We start from the raw sequence: 13,736 nt of genomic DNA on the forward strand, positions 1-13,736 counted from the left end.
AACCCCGTGACACGGGGGTGAGAATATCTTTGTAAGCAAACTGGCTGGCAGGACGGAGACACGCAGCGCCGCGTGCCTCTGTCGCCTCTGCACCCCGGCCCCTGCCGAGGCTTTCGGCAGAGACCGCCTTCCTCCTGCCCTCGCTGAGCTCCTGGGCTCAGAAGTGCCGTGAACTTCAGTGGGTCTCTTTGCAGGGACGTCACCACGCTCGTAACATCGCAGGCTGTCCCAGCTGATGTGTGGCCATGGGATCCTCTCCGTGAGCTTTACCGATACCCCAACACACCGCAGTGTGCTGGTTTTGGCTGACAAGGCGTTAATTCTCCTCCCCGTGGGGCGCCGGCTACCTTTCCAGCTTCCCGCGCTCTGCCACGTCGGCGGGAGGCTGGCAGGGGCAGAGGGGCAGGGCCACGGCGGGGGCGGCTGCCCGCCGCTGCCCAATGGCATGTTCATTCCGTAGCATGTGACACCATGGCCAGTATATTAAGGGGGGGGCAGTTTTCGGCTCGGAAGAGGCGCGCCGTGGGGCGGGCGGGCGCCTGCGTCGCGTGGCGTATTTCCGCCCTTCATTCCCCTCCCCCGCCCCGCCCGGGTTTTGCGCCTCTCGTTGTTCTCATTTCCATTGCATTGTTGTTGTTTGGGTTTTTTTTCGAAATCTTAATCATCGAACTGTTCTTATCTGAACCCACGAGCGTTACCCTTCTGATTCTCTCCCCGATCTGCCCGTGGGGGAGTGAGCGAGCGGCTGTGCGGGGCTGAGCTGCCGGCTAAACCACGACACACAGGTAAGGAGCGGTCTCTGTTTTTAAAGTGATGGAACCCCAGAGGTGTGACACAACTTCCAAGGGGGTCTTAGTTTAGCTAGTTCCTGTCACTTTTGTGACTCCCTGACTTGCACTGCACAGGGCGTTCTGCTCTGCCTTGCCTAGCTTCTTACAGGCAGAGCCCGGCGGATGCACGGTCTGGCGTCTGCTGCGGCTCTCGGGCGTCCCTGTGCTTTCCAGCTGCAGAGGAACTGCACACAGGGCCTCGCACGTCCCCTACCGGGACCACATACAGCTCCGGCAGCGCTTCCTGAGGGTGCAAATGTCTGTGAACACGGCGCAAGGGGCGTCGCTGTTGTGGCTGAGGAGCCAACGCCGCAGGGAGAGGGGAGTCGGGGCACAGCCGATGCCGCTCCTGCGCTTGCAAAGCAGGAGAAGAGCGGCAGCTGGCGCATGTGCAAGAGGCTGCTTTGGAAGCAGAGGAGCATGGTTCCTGGGCCGTGCACTTTGCTGTTTCCCGCGAGACCCACGGTAATCATCGGCACGTACCATTTATTACTCTCCCTGTTTCTTGCCTTTGTTTAACAAGAGAGCCTGGCAGGACCTCTCCCGTTTCAAAGCTGCCACGACGACCTGAGGAGGACAGGCGACGCACCACCGATCCCAAACGCGGGCACGCAGTCGTTAGGCTCGATGGTCGGGCCGCCGTTCAGCAGGACCTAGACGGGCTGGAGGAAGGGGCCATCGGCGACCTCACCGCATCCAGCCCCAAAGCGGTAGGAAGTGAGAGCCGAAGCGAGCAGCAGAGACGAGGGCGGGGGAGGCTGACTGGGAAGGGGGCAGAGAGGTGCCTGGGCTGAAGGGGAGCCTGAGGAAAGGGCAGGGGAGGGGTTTCCCTCGGCCTCTGTTTGCCTTCTGCGTTGTTTCTCAAGACGCGAATCGGGAATTGGATGTTGACTGCTGTGGGCCAACAATCCAATTCAGTGCAGTCGCCTGACTCGAGGCTGCTTTGCCCGTGACAGGGAAGAGGTCTAAAAAGGAAAAGGGGGAAAGCTGAGCTAAGAAGGAGCCTCTCTGCTGTGGCCGTTCCTTGCATCTCTTCCCGCTTGTCGAGGATGCCTGCTTTGCTTCACAGAATCGCAGAGGAGTTGAGGTGGGAAGGGCCCTGTGGAGATGACCTCTCAAAGCGCGCTCAGCAAGAGCGGGTGGCCCACAGGCCTGTCCCATGGTCCGGTGGGCGGCAGCCGGGCGGCGGCACGGCAACGCAGCGATGTGACAACGCTGCAACGTGACAACGGTGTGATGCGACAATGCCCCGTGGCTCTATATAGCCGCTCGCTGGGAGCCTCTGGAGCGAGCGGAGTCAGCGCAGGGTCGCAGCTCCACGAGAGCTCTTGGAAGGAGCCGCGGAGCGCCGTCTCACTGCTGGCGTCCGAAAGGCAGACGCACTGCCGAGTGCACTGGGAGAGAGGAGAGAGGTGAGCAGCGGGGCCGACGGAGAGGGCTCAGCCGGGGAGCCCCGGGTGTGGCAGGGTTGCTCTGGGGCCTTGGCACATGCCCTTTCTTGCAAGTGCCATGCAGGAGGCTTCTTGAGCTGGCACCTGAGTGTCTCTGTCTTCCTAGCTCGGGCACAGGAGACGGCACCTGGGAGAAGGAGCTACTGGGCTGATGGATCCGAGGCTGCTGGACCTCCCCCTCGGGGTCAAAATCCCTGTGTTGCCCGGCTCCAAGCCTGTCTTCTGCAGGGCAAAGCTGGGGGAAAAGGTAAACGAAGCAGAAAGGGGTAGAAAAGCTCTCTTCTTTTACGGGGTCCCCGTCATTCAGAGAAGGGGCGGCCTTGTGCCCACCTGCTCTACAGCGGGAGCTGCAGCCCTTCAGTCGCACAGGGCTGGGGAGGCGCGGGGAGCGCGTGGCTCCATGGTGCCAAGAGGAAGGAGGACTTGCCCCATAGCGGTGCTCCAGGCTGGCCAGAGCTGGATGGAGAGGAGTCTTCCAGCTACCTTTAGCTTTGCACAAGCACAGCTTGGCACCTCTGGGGAGCAGCGCAATCCTGTTTTGCAACAAGGGTGAATTGCCTGAGGAAAAGGCATGGCTGTAGGCAACATTGCAGCTCAGCTCCTTACAGGTGCAGCACGGGGTGCACCCCTCTCACCCCCGCAGTAAACAGCTCCTTGTCTGCCTCCAGCACCGGTAGAGATAGCCACCGGACGGGGGGGTGTAGGCAGAGGCCGCCTTCTCCGCTGGAGAGTCTCTGATGTAGCGAGAGCTCTCCTCTGGGTGGGAAGCAAGCCAGGGACTAGCCTGTACCTCGGAGCTTTGGAAATGCCAGCCTGTGTGTGTGAGGAGCTCGGAAGCATGTTCGTCTCCGCTGCTCTCTCCTGACCTGGAGTTCATCCTCTGGAACATCTCCCTTACAGCTTCAGCGGCCCTCATGCTATTTTGACCTGGGAGATCCCTACGGTCGCCGACTGCCCACAGAGTACAACAGCCTGCACGACCCCCATCTCCGGGCCTACCACAAACGCCAAGACAACCTGCAGAGGCTGAAGAGAGGGGGTTTCGTCACCAGCGATGGCAAGGTGCGTTTGGCCGATAGTCGTCGGGCCGATAAAAACGGTTCCCTCCGAGCGGGGTTCCCCGAGCGCAGAGGGAGCACGTGCAGAGGAGCAGCCCCCCTCCCGCTGGGTTTGGGCTGTTTCGGGGAAGGCAGCCTGCTGCCAGTAGCTGGCTTGACAGCGTTCGGGCGATTTCTGCCCTCGTCTCTCCGTAGGTGGTTTGCACTCTGAAGGAGTTCAACGAGTACAGGCAGTATCTGACCGGACTCAAGCTGGAGGCAGAGTACGTGTTCAGGCGAGAGGAGGTAGGCAAAGCGCAGTGTTGGCGGACGCCTGTCAGCGGCACGGTGCCGAGGGCTGGGGCTTGGCTCGCGGCATCTCGGGGGGGGCGCTCAGTGCAGAAGAGACGAGGGCTGTGCTCGTGGGCCAGGCGTGGTGCCGGGGAAAGGACTAGCCGGCTCGGAGCTGAGCCAGCGCAGGGTGCTGGGGTGGGCATGGGCAGGAAGGTCATGTGCGAGCCCGCGTTGTCCTGAGGGAACCCTTCTCTTGTGCCCTCGCCGCGTGGCTGAAGCAGAGCGCTGGCCTGGGCCCGCGTGAAGCCTCAGCACGCAGGGGCGGGAGCGCTTGTCTGGGCAACGGCGAGCCACAACGCGGTGTCACCTTGCAGGAAAGGCTTCGGCAACGCCTGGCCACGTTAAGGGATGCCCACAAACCGCTGGGGACAATCGACGCTTCGTGCCTGCTGGAGCAGCTGCGGCAGCCTCAAAGACCACCTTGCCCACCTCCACCCGCGAGCAGAAAGATCTCCCTGAAATCGGGGCGCTGCAGGAGGCTGAAAGCAGCTTTGGATGAAGGCCAAACCTGCTCCCAACCTGAGCTGGGACAGGAAGGTGCTGAGCTGCCCAGGAGGGTCAGTAGCGGTGCTGACTCCGGCAAGCAGCCAGACCGCGCTGCAGACAGCGTGTCCAGAGCTGCGTCTCAACAACAAGCCGCAACAGAAGCCCAGAAGCTTGAAGAGGTGGCTGAGGCTGTGGTGTGGGAAGTGTTGCAGAGGGTGAAGGCTCCTCGGGCTCAGGCTGCCTGCGTTTTAAGGAGGGCTGCCCAGGGGATCAGGGGAAGCTTGTGTGGCAGCGCCGGAGGAGCAGAGCCTTTGGAGACTTCTCCTTCACTTTGCCAGCAGGAAATCGGACGGGTGGCCAAAGAGCTCGTAGCGACCGTGCTGGAGAGCTTGGCAAAGGCTTTGACATCCAGCATGGCCACAGCGTGTGAGCCAGGGCCGGCAGGCAGGCGGAAGGAGCGACCTGTTGCCGGAGGAGCCACCCGAGCCGAGGAAGAGAAATCGGGGCAAGCTGAAACAGCAGCTTCCGATGGAGCGTCTGCAGAGGCTTCCCTGGACAAACTCATCAGAGAAGTTGTTGACGGCGTTTGCTGCACCTTGGAATCCTTTGCAACTTCTCAGGTTGAACGAGACCCTAGCTGCAAATATTCCAACAGCCTGGAGCTTCCTGGGAGAAATCTCTCCAAGAGACAGGCGCAGCCATCCCAGGCGCCTTTCTCAAGGCAGGCTGTGGAACAAGCACAGGGACTCCCCAGAGCATCTCAACAGCAGAGCCTGGAAGCAAGCAAGGGACCAAAGTCGCTTGCCTTGCAGCCACTGCCAAACAGAGTCGCTGCTGATGCCTCGCAACTCAGTGGCACGACTGCCGGGGAGAGCATCCAAAATGCCTCCTCCGGAGTTCAGCAGCACCACGCCGAACGGGCTGGGTATGCCACAACTGTTGTCCCTGAGGTTCTTGCAACGGCGCCGAAGTTCGAGCGAGAACTGACGCCGAAGCCGACAGCCTTAGCCAACACTTTGGCTATAAGGACCATGGCAAGCCGCATCATCGACTCTGTTTTAGAGCGGAGCTGTCAACCCGGGCCTGCCCTGAGTCCCAGACTGAATTTTGGAAGGTGCGTCGCAAAGCTGCCTGCACCATCAGATGGAAAGGAGAGCTATCCCGCTGAGGACGTCCTCCCCTCCGTGTGCCCACACTTCTCCGGACAGCCCGTCGTCCGGCGGGTGCGAAGCCCCCTGCCCGGGCAGGAGCACAGCGCAGAGCAGTGCGCGTAAAGCTTGTGCAAGGCGAGCCCCAGCAGCCCGTGTCAGAAAGGAGGGTGTTAGCTGGCAGGCTTGTGGACACTGTCCTGAGGAGGTGTGTGGCAGGAGAGGTGCAGAGCCCCTGGGCAGCTCCACCAGGCAGCACACACAGACCTTACGCCCTTGTGCTCGCAATAAAGAGCTCACTCCCAAGTGCTTGCTTGTGCCTACCTACGTTCAAGCCAGCCCAGGCTGTGTCTGGGCATTTTCCCTGCGGCAATCTCCCTCGTCTTTTTCCCTCCTGCGGCCTCCGTCACGCTAAGACCCGATTTTAGAGGGAATCTTAACCACGGAGGCGAGAAGTAGCCAGCATTTTTGTCTTGTTTAGCAAGCTTTGCTGCCAGGCTAGCGGAGGGGACGGGTCCGGTTCTAGGAGGCCTGGCTTTCACCTTCTGTGAGGGACAATGTTGGCCTTCGCCTTGAGATCCTTTTTGCAGGGCCCTTTCTCCTCAGGCCAAGCTCCCCCATAAGCTCTGCACAGATAGGTGCTGTCACTGCGCCTGGGATGGGCGGTGGCCTCTCCACCCGGGGCCCGCTCTGCCACGTGTTGTTTGGGTCTGGTCTGTCCTGAGCGGGGAGGCAGGTATGTTGTGGAGGCCCAGAATGGTGCACGGGAGCAGGTTCGCATGAGCAGCCCGTGCCAGGGCTCAGCCAGAGGGGAGCGGCGGGAGCAACCCCCTCTTGAACGGGAGCTCACTACTCTGCTGTGCCGCACACGGGCTTGGCCTTGGACGGTCTCCCATGGAGCATCCCCTGGGGAAGGGAGGCCTTCGGTCCCACAAGGAGACAAGGCCGAGGGTTGACAGTTGACATTCAAACGCTAACTGCTCGGCGGTGGAAATTTGTGACCGAGGAACGATCCGGCACGGAGGGCAAGGAGGCCCCACTGCGAGAAGGGGTTGACCTGGCTGGAAGCAGGGGTGCCAGAGACAGCAGGACTCCCTGCAAGGGAGCGCAGTTTCCCTGGGTGATTAGAAACAGCCTCGGCACTGCCTTGTAGCCATCCTGGAACGGAAGCTCTCAGGGGCCACCTCTGACTGGCCAGCAGAGCTGCTCTGGGAGATGGGCCCACGGCCCAGCTGAGGTGCCCCAGGCAAACCGCTCAAACTGCTCACGGGATGGGCGCTGGTGCAAGGGGAGGGAAGGAACCTGCTTGTGACGCATCATTGCCGACTCCAGGTAGAGCCGCTCTGCCCAATGCATTGTTCGGGTTTTTTGGTTTAGCTTGGTTGTTTTTCGTATTCAAGCACAAACGTGGGTTTAGTTTGCCTCGAGGGGTGCCGTAAAAATTCCCCAATAGCAGGAAACAGAGCCCGGCCTACCCAGAGAACCTCTCGAGTCTTTGGTTTACCACTCTGCCCATCTGCAGAGAGAAAGTAACCCCAGCTGCAGGGAGCCTACAGCGGGCACCTGGAGGGGCCCTCACAGCCCTGCGACACCGGCAACAAGGGACATGTTGTGCAGGCGTTCTTTAGCTCTAACTTCTGGAAGGCCTTCCCACAGGAACTGCTATGTATCGGAGGCTGTGAGCAGTGGCTCGAGGTAAGGCGTGAGCTCCCTCAGTCTCTCTCTCCACCCCAGCCTCTTTCCCGGGACAATGCCAGCCCTTCAGGATCACCAGCACTCGTCCCCACACCTCCACAGCCAGCCCCTCTCTCCCCCAGGCTAAAGGCGTCCTTCTCTCCTGGCTGGCCAAACCAGAGGTCCCTCGTGTTCCCTGGCAAGACGGTCAGCACGCAGACGCAGAGAGGGAAATGCTCGCTGCAGGCAGCTAGGTATGCTCCCGAGCACCTTGGCTGCCCCTGGAGCAGCCAGCCCCTCGGGCCCTCTTCTCACTCATGTCAGCACCAGAAAACACCAGCAGCCAAACCACCTTCCCTCTGCTACTCCAGCCCTGCCCGGTCACTCTGGATTCTGTTCTGAATTGCCTTCTTTCTGTTCGTGCCCTCTCCTCGACTGGAATGGCAAAACCCCGTGACACGGGGGTGAGAATATCTTTGTAAGCAAACTGGCTGGCAGGACGGAGACACGCAGCGCCGCGTGCCTCTGTCGCCTCTGCACCCCGGCCCCTGCCGAGGCTTTCGGCAGAGACCGCCTTCCTCCTGCCCTCGCTGAGCTCCTGGGCTCAGAAGTGCCGTGAACTTCAGTGGGTCTCTTTGCAGGGACGTCACCACGCTCGTAACATCGCAGGCTGTCCCAGCTGATGTGTGGCCATGGGATCCTCTCCGTGAGCTTTACCGATACCCCAACACACCGCAGTGTGCTGGTTTTGGCTGACAAGGCGTTAATTCTCCTCCCCGTGGGGCGTCGGCTACCTTTCCAGCTTCCCGCGCTCTGCCACGTCGGCGGGAGGCTGGCAGGGGCAGAGGGGCAGGGCCACGGCGGGGGCGGCTGCCCGCCGCTGCCCAATGGCATGTTCATTCCGTAGCATGTGACACCATGGCCAGTATATTAAGGGGGGGGCAGTTTTCGGCTCGGAAGAGGCGCGCCGTGGGGCGGGCGGGCGCCTGCGTCGCGTGGCGTATTTCCGCCCTTCATTCCCCTCCCCCGCCCCGCCCGGGTTTTGCGCCTCTCGTTGTTCTCATTTCCATTGCATTGTTGTTGTTTGGGTTTTTTTTCGAAATCTTAATCATCGAACTGTTCTTATCTGAACCCACGAGCGTTACCCTTCTGATTCTCTCCCCGATCTGCCCGTGGGGGAGTGAGCGAGCGGCTGTGCGGGGCTGAGCTGCCGGCTAAACCACGACACACAGGTAAGGAGCGGTCTCTGTTTTTAAAGTGATGGAACCCCAGAGGTCTGACACAACTTCCAAGGGGGTCTTAGTTTAGCTAGTTCCTGTCACTTTTGTGACTCCCTGACTTGCACTGCACAGGGCGTTCTGCTCTGCCTTGCCTAGCTTCTTACAGGCAGAGCCCGGCGGATGCACGGTCTGGCGTCTGCTGCGGCTCTCGGGCGTCCCTGTGCTTTCCAGCTGCAGAGGAACTGCACACAGGGCCTCGCACGTCCCCTACCGGGACCACATACAGCTCCGGCAGCGCTTCCTGAGGGTGCAAATGTCTGTGAACACGGCGCAAGGGGCGTCGCTGTTGTGGCTGAGGAGCCAACGCCGCAGGGAGAGGGGAGTCGGGGCACAGCCGATGCCGCTCCTGCGCTTGCAAAGCAGGAGAAGAGCGGCAGCTGGCGCATGTGCAAGAGGCTGCTTTGGAAGCAGAGGAGCATGGTTCCTGGGCCGTGCACTTTGCTGTTTCCCGCGAGACCCACGGTAATCATCGGCACGTACCATTTATTACTCTCCCTGTTTCTTGCCTTTGTTTAACAAGAGAGCCTGGCAGGACCTCTCCCGTTTCAAAGCTGCCACGACGACCTGAGGAGGACAGGCGACGCACCACCGATCCCAAACGCGGGCACGCAGTCGTTAGGCTCGATGGTCGGGCCGCCGTTCAGCAGGACCTAGACGGGCTGGAGGAAGGGGCCATCGGCGACCTCACCGCATCCAGCCCCAAAGCGGTAGGAAGTGAGAGCCGAAGCGAGCAGCAGAGACGAGGGCGGGGGAGGCTGACTGGGAAGGGGGCAGAGAGGTGCCTGGGCTGAAGGGGAGCCTGAGGAAAGGGCAGGGGAGGGGTTTCCCTCGGCCTCTGTTTGCCTTCTGCGTTGTTTCTCAAGACGTGAATCGGGAATTGGATGTTGACTGCTGTGGGCCAACAATCCAATTCAGTGCAGTCGCCTGACTCGAGGCTGCTTTGCCCGTGACAGGGAAGAGGTCTAAAAAGGAAAAGGGGGAAAGCTGAGCTAAGAAGGAGCCTCTCTGCTGTGGCCGTTCCTTGCATCTCTTCCCGCTTGTCGAGGATGCCTGCTTTGCTTCACAGAATCGCAGAGGAGTTGAGGTGGGAAGGGCCCTGTGGAGATGACCTCTCAAAGCGCGCTCAGCAAGAGCGGGTGGCCCACAGGCCTGTCCCATGGTCCGGTGGGCGGCAGCCGGGCGGCGGCACGGCAACGCAGCGATGTGACAACGCTGCAACGTGACAACGGTGTGATGCGACAATGCCCCGTGGCTCTATATAGCCGCTCGCTGGGAGCCTCTGGAGCGAGCGGAGTCAGCGCAGGGTCGCAGCTCCACGAGAGCTCTTGGAAGGAGCCGCGGAGCGCCGTCTCACTGCTGGCGTCCGAAAGGCAGACGCACTGCCGAGTGCACTGGGAGAGAGGAGAGAGGTGAGCAGCGGGGCCGACGGAGAGGGCTCAGCCGGGGAGCCCCGGGTGTGGCAGGGTTGCTCTGGGGCCTTGGCACATGCCCTTTCTTGCAAGTGCCATGCAGGAGGCTTCTTGAGCTGGCACCTGAGTGTCTCTGTCTTCCTAGCTCGGGCACAGGAGACGGCACCTGGGAGAAGGAGCTACTGGGCTGATGGATCCGAGGCTGCTGGACCTCCCCCTCGGGGTCAAAATCCCTGTGTTGCCCGGCTCCAAGCCTGTCTTCTGCAGGGCAAAGCTGGGGGAAAAGGTAAACGAAGCAGAAAGGGGTAGAAAAGCTCTCTTCTTTTACGGGGTCCCCGTCATTCAGAGAAGGGGCGGCCTTGTGCCCACCTGCTCTACAGCGGGAGCTGCAGCCCTTCAGTCGCACAGGGCTGGGGAGGCGCGGGGAGCGCGTGGCTCCATGGTGCCAAGAGGAAGGAGGACTTGCCCCATAGCGGTGCTCCAGGCTGGCCAGAGCTGGATGGAGAGGAGTCTTCCAGCTACCTTTAGCTTTGCACAAGCACAGCTTGGCACCTCTGGGGAGCAGCGCAATCCTGTTTTGCAACAAGGGTGAATTGCCTGAGGAAAAGGCATGGCTGTAGGCAACATTGCAGCTCAGCTCCTTACAGGTGCAGCACGGGGTGCACCCCTCTCACCCCCGCAGTAAACAGCTCCTTGTCTGCCTCCAGCACCGGTAGAGATAGCCACCGGACGGGGGGGTGTAGGCAGAGGCCGCCTTCTCCGCTGGAGAGTCTCTGATGTAGCGAGAGCTCTCCTCTGGGTGGGAAGCAAGCCAGGGACTAGCCTGTACCTCGGAGCTTTGGAAATGCCAGCCTGTGTGTGTGAGGAGCTCGGAAGCATGTTCGTCTCCGCTGCTCTCTCCTGACCTGGAGTTCATCCTCTGGAACATCTCCCTTACAGCTTCAGCGGCCCTCATGCTATTTTGACCTGGGAGATCCCTACGGTCGCCGACTGCCCACAGAGTACAACAGCCTGCACGACCCCCATCTCCGGGCCTACCACAAACGCCAAGACAACCTGCAGAGGCTGAAGAGAGGGGGTTTCGTCACCAGCGATGGCAAGGTGCGTTTGGCCGATAGTCGTCGGGCCGATAAAAACGGTTCCCTCCGAGCGGGGTTCCCCGAGCGCAGAGGGAGCACGTGCAGAGGAGCAGCCCCCCTCCCGCTGGGTTTGGGCTGTTTCGGGGAAGGCAGCCTGCTGCCAGTAGCTGGCTTGACAGCGTTCGGGCGATTTCTGCCCTCGTCTCTCCGTAGGTGGTTTGCACTCTGAAGGAGTTCAACGAGTACAGGCAGTATCTGACCGGACTCAAGCTGGAGGCAGAGTACGTGTTCAGGCGAGAGGAGGTAGGCAAAGCGCAGTGTTGGCGGACGCCTGTCAGCGGCACGGTGCCGAGGGCTGGGGCTTGGCTCGCGGCATCTCGGGGGGGGCGCTCAGTGCAGAAGAGACGAGGGCTGTGCTCGTGGGCCAGGCGTGGTGCCGGGGAAAGGACTAGCCGGCTCGGAGCTGAGCCAGCGCAGGGTGCTGGGGTGGGCATGGGCAGGAAGGTCATGTGCGAGCCCGCGTTGTCCTGAGGGAACCCTTCTCTTGTGCCCTCGCCGCGTGGCTGAAGCAGAGCGCTGGCCTGGGCCCGCGTGAAGCCTCAGCACGCAGGGGCGGGAGCGCTTGTCTGGGCAACGGCGAGCCACAACGCGGTGTCACCTTGCAGGAAAGGCTTCGGCAACGCCTGGCCACGTTAAGGGATGCCCACAAACCGCTGGGGACAATCGACGCTTCGTGCCTGCTGGAGCAGCTGCGGCAGCCTCAAAGACCACCTTGCCCACCTCCACCCGCGAGCAGAAAGATCTCCCTGAAATCGGGGCGCTGCAGGAGGCTGAAAGCAGCTTTGGATGAAGGCCAAACCTGCTCCCAACCTGAGCTGGGACAGGAAGGTGCTGAGCTGCCCAGGAGGGTCAGTAGCGGTGCTGACTCCGGCAAGCAGCCAGACCGCGCTGCAGACAGCGTGTCCAGAGCTGCGTCTCAACAACAAGCCGCAACAGAAGCCCAGAAGCTTGAAGAGGTGGCTGAGGCTGTGGTGTGGGAAGTGTTGCAGAGGGTGAAGGCTCCTCGGGCTCAGGCTGCCTGCGTTTTAAGGAGGGCTGCCCAGGGGATCAGGGGAAGCTTGTGTGGCAGCGCCGGAGGAGCAGAGCCTTTGGAGACTTCTCCTTCACTTTGCCAGCAGGAAATCGGACGGGTGGCCAAAGAGCTCGTAGCGACCGTGCTGGAGAGCTTGGCAAAGGCTTTGACATCCAGCATGGCCACAGCGTGTGAGCCAGGGCCGGCAGGCAGGCGGAAGGAGCGACCTGTTGCCGGAGGAGCCACCCGAGCCGAGGAAGAGAAATCGGGGCAAGCTGAAACAGCAGCTTCCGATGGAGCGTCTGCAGAGGCTTCCCTGGACAAACTCATCAGAGAAGTTGTTGACGGCGTTTGCTGCACCTTGGAATCCTTTGCAACTTCTCAGGTTGAACGAGACCCTAGCTGCAAATATTCCAACAGCCTGGAGCTTCCTGGGAGAAATCTCTCCAAGAGACAGGCGCAGCCATCCCAGGCGCCTTTCTCAAGGCAGGCTGTGGAACAAGCACAGGGACTCCCCAGAGCATCTCAACAGCAGAGCCTGGAAGCAAGCAAGGGACCAAAGTCGCTTGCCTTGCAGCCACTGCCAAACAGAGTCGCTGCTGATGCCTCGCAACTCAGTGGCACGACTGCCGGGGAGAGCATCCAAAATGCCTCCTCCGGAGTTCAGCAGCACCACGCCGAACGGGCTGGGTATGCCACAACTGTTGTCCCTGAGGTTCTTGCAACGGCGCCGAAGTTCGAGCGAGAACTGACGCCGAAGCCGACAGCCTTAGCCAACACTTTGGCTATAAGGACCATGGCAAGCCGCATCATCGACTCTGTTTTAGAGCGGAGCTGTCAACCCGGGCCTGCCCTGAGTCCCAGACTGAATTTTGGAAGGTGCGTCGCAAAGCTGCCTGCACCATCAGATGGAAAGGAGAGCTATCCCGCTGAGGACGTCCTCCCCTCCGTGTGCCCACACTTCTCCGGACAGCCCGTCGTCCGGCGGGTGCGAAGCCCCCTGCCCGGGCAGGAGCACAGCGCAGAGCAGTGCGCGTAAAGCTTGTGCAAGGCGAGCCCCAGCAGCCCGTGTCAGAAAGGAGGGTGTTAGCTGGCAGGCTTGTGGACACTGTCCTGAGGAGGTGTGTGGCAGGAGAGGTGCAGAGCCCCTGGGCAGCTCCACCAGGCAGCACACACAGACCTTACGCCCTTGTGCTCGCAATAAAGAGCTCACTCCCAAGTGCTTGCTTGTGCCTACCTACGTTCAAGCCAGCCCAGGCTGTGTCTGGGCATTTTCCCTGCGGCAATCTCCCTCGTCTTTTTCCCTCCTGCGGCCTCCGTCACGCTAAGACCCGATTTTAGAGGGAATCTTAACCACGGAGGCGAGAAGTAGCCAGCATTTTTGTCTTGTTTAGCAAGCTTTGCTGCCAGGCTAGCGGAGGGGACGGGTCCGGTTCTAGGAGGCCTGGCTTTCACCTTCTGTGAGGGACAATGTTGGCCTTCGCCTTGAGATCCTTTTTGCAGGGCCCTTTCTCCTCAGGCCAAGCTCCCCCATAAGCTCTGCACAGATAGGTGCTGTCACTGCGCCTGGGATGGGCGGTGGCCTCTCCACCCGGGGCCCGCTCTGCCACGTGTTGTTTGGGTCTGGTCTGTCCTGAGCGGGGAGGCAGGTATGTTGTGGAGGCCCAGAATGGTGCACGGGAGCAGGTTCGCATGAGCAGCCCGTGCCAGGGCTCAGCCAGAGGGGAGCGGCGGGAGCAACCCCCTCTTGAACGGGAGCTCACTACTCTGCTGTGCCGCACACGGGCTTGGCCTTGGACGGTCTCCCATGGAGCATCCCCTGGGGAAGGGAGGCCTTCGGTCCCACAAGGAGACAAGGCCGAGGGTTGACAGTTGACATTCAAACGCTAACTGCTCGGCGGTGGAAATTTGTGACC

The 13,736-nt window shown here is 61.2% G+C and overlaps 2 protein-coding genes across 4 annotated transcripts; both read left to right on the forward strand.

The window, feature by feature from the left end:
- Positions 1–581: 581 nt before the first annotated feature.
- LOC142064166 (uncharacterized) lies at positions 582–5,610 on the forward strand. 2 transcript variants are annotated; one of them, XM_075108795.1, is made up of 7 exons: positions 582–785; positions 1,354–1,540; positions 1,787–2,242; positions 2,388–2,528; positions 3,182–3,343; positions 3,535–3,624; positions 3,987–5,609. In XM_075108795.1, the coding sequence occupies exons 4-7, from the start codon at positions 2,433–2,435 to the stop codon at positions 5,430–5,432; spliced, it is 1,794 nt and encodes a 597-aa protein (XP_074964896.1). In that variant the 5' UTR covers positions 582–785; positions 1,354–1,540; positions 1,787–2,242; positions 2,388–2,432; the 3' UTR covers positions 5,433–5,609. The 2 variants fall into 2 exon arrangements, with proteins under 2 accessions (XP_074964896.1, XP_074964897.1); XM_075108796.1 differs by lacking the exons at positions 582–785; positions 1,354–1,540 and having other exon boundaries at positions 3,987–4,337; positions 4,500–5,610.
- A 2,398-nt stretch (positions 5,611–8,008) lies between these two features.
- Positions 8,009–13,037, forward strand: LOC142064162 (uncharacterized). Of its 2 annotated transcripts, XM_075108786.1 has the most exons (7): positions 8,009–8,212; positions 8,781–8,967; positions 9,214–9,669; positions 9,815–9,955; positions 10,609–10,770; positions 10,962–11,051; positions 11,414–13,036. In XM_075108786.1, exons 4-7 carry the CDS (start codon positions 9,860–9,862, stop codon positions 12,857–12,859), a joined length of 1,794 nt encoding a protein of 597 aa, XP_074964887.1. In that variant the 5' UTR covers positions 8,009–8,212; positions 8,781–8,967; positions 9,214–9,669; positions 9,815–9,859; the 3' UTR covers positions 12,860–13,036. The 2 variants fall into 2 exon arrangements, with proteins under 2 accessions (XP_074964887.1, XP_074964888.1); XM_075108787.1 differs by lacking the exons at positions 8,009–8,212; positions 8,781–8,967 and having other exon boundaries at positions 11,414–11,764; positions 11,927–13,037.
- Positions 13,038–13,736: the final 699 nt, after the last annotated feature.

The sequence above is a fragment of the Phalacrocorax aristotelis genome, chromosome 13 (assembly GCF_949628215.1).
Source record: "Phalacrocorax aristotelis chromosome 13, bGulAri2.1, whole genome shotgun sequence".
In the NCBI taxonomy this organism is placed as follows: domain Eukaryota; kingdom Metazoa; phylum Chordata; class Aves; order Suliformes; family Phalacrocoracidae; genus Phalacrocorax; species Phalacrocorax aristotelis.

What these genes read in the sequence shown, in the direction of transcription:
- LOC142064166 (XM_075108795.1), top strand. Translation starts at nt 2,433, where the DNA reads ATGGATCCGAGGCTGCTGGACCTCCCCCTCGGGGTCAAAATCCCTGTG. An exon ending in GGGCAAAGCTGGGGGAAAAG is followed by an intron (nt 2,529 to 3,181) that starts GTAAACGAAGCA and finishes TCTCCCTTACAG; the next exon opens with CTTCAGCGGCCCTCATGCTA. An exon ending in TCGTCACCAGCGATGGCAAG is followed by an intron (nt 3,344 to 3,534) that starts GTGCGTTTGGCC and finishes GTCTCTCCGTAG; the next exon opens with GTGGTTTGCACTCTGAAGGA.
- LOC142064162 (XM_075108786.1), top strand. Translation starts at nt 9,860, where the DNA reads ATGGATCCGAGGCTGCTGGACCTCCCCCTCGGGGTCAAAATCCCTGTG. An exon ending in GGGCAAAGCTGGGGGAAAAG is followed by an intron (nt 9,956 to 10,608) that starts GTAAACGAAGCA and finishes TCTCCCTTACAG; the next exon opens with CTTCAGCGGCCCTCATGCTA. An exon ending in ACGTGTTCAGGCGAGAGGAG is followed by an intron (nt 11,052 to 11,413) that starts GTAGGCAAAGCG and finishes GTCACCTTGCAG; the next exon opens with GAAAGGCTTCGGCAACGCCT.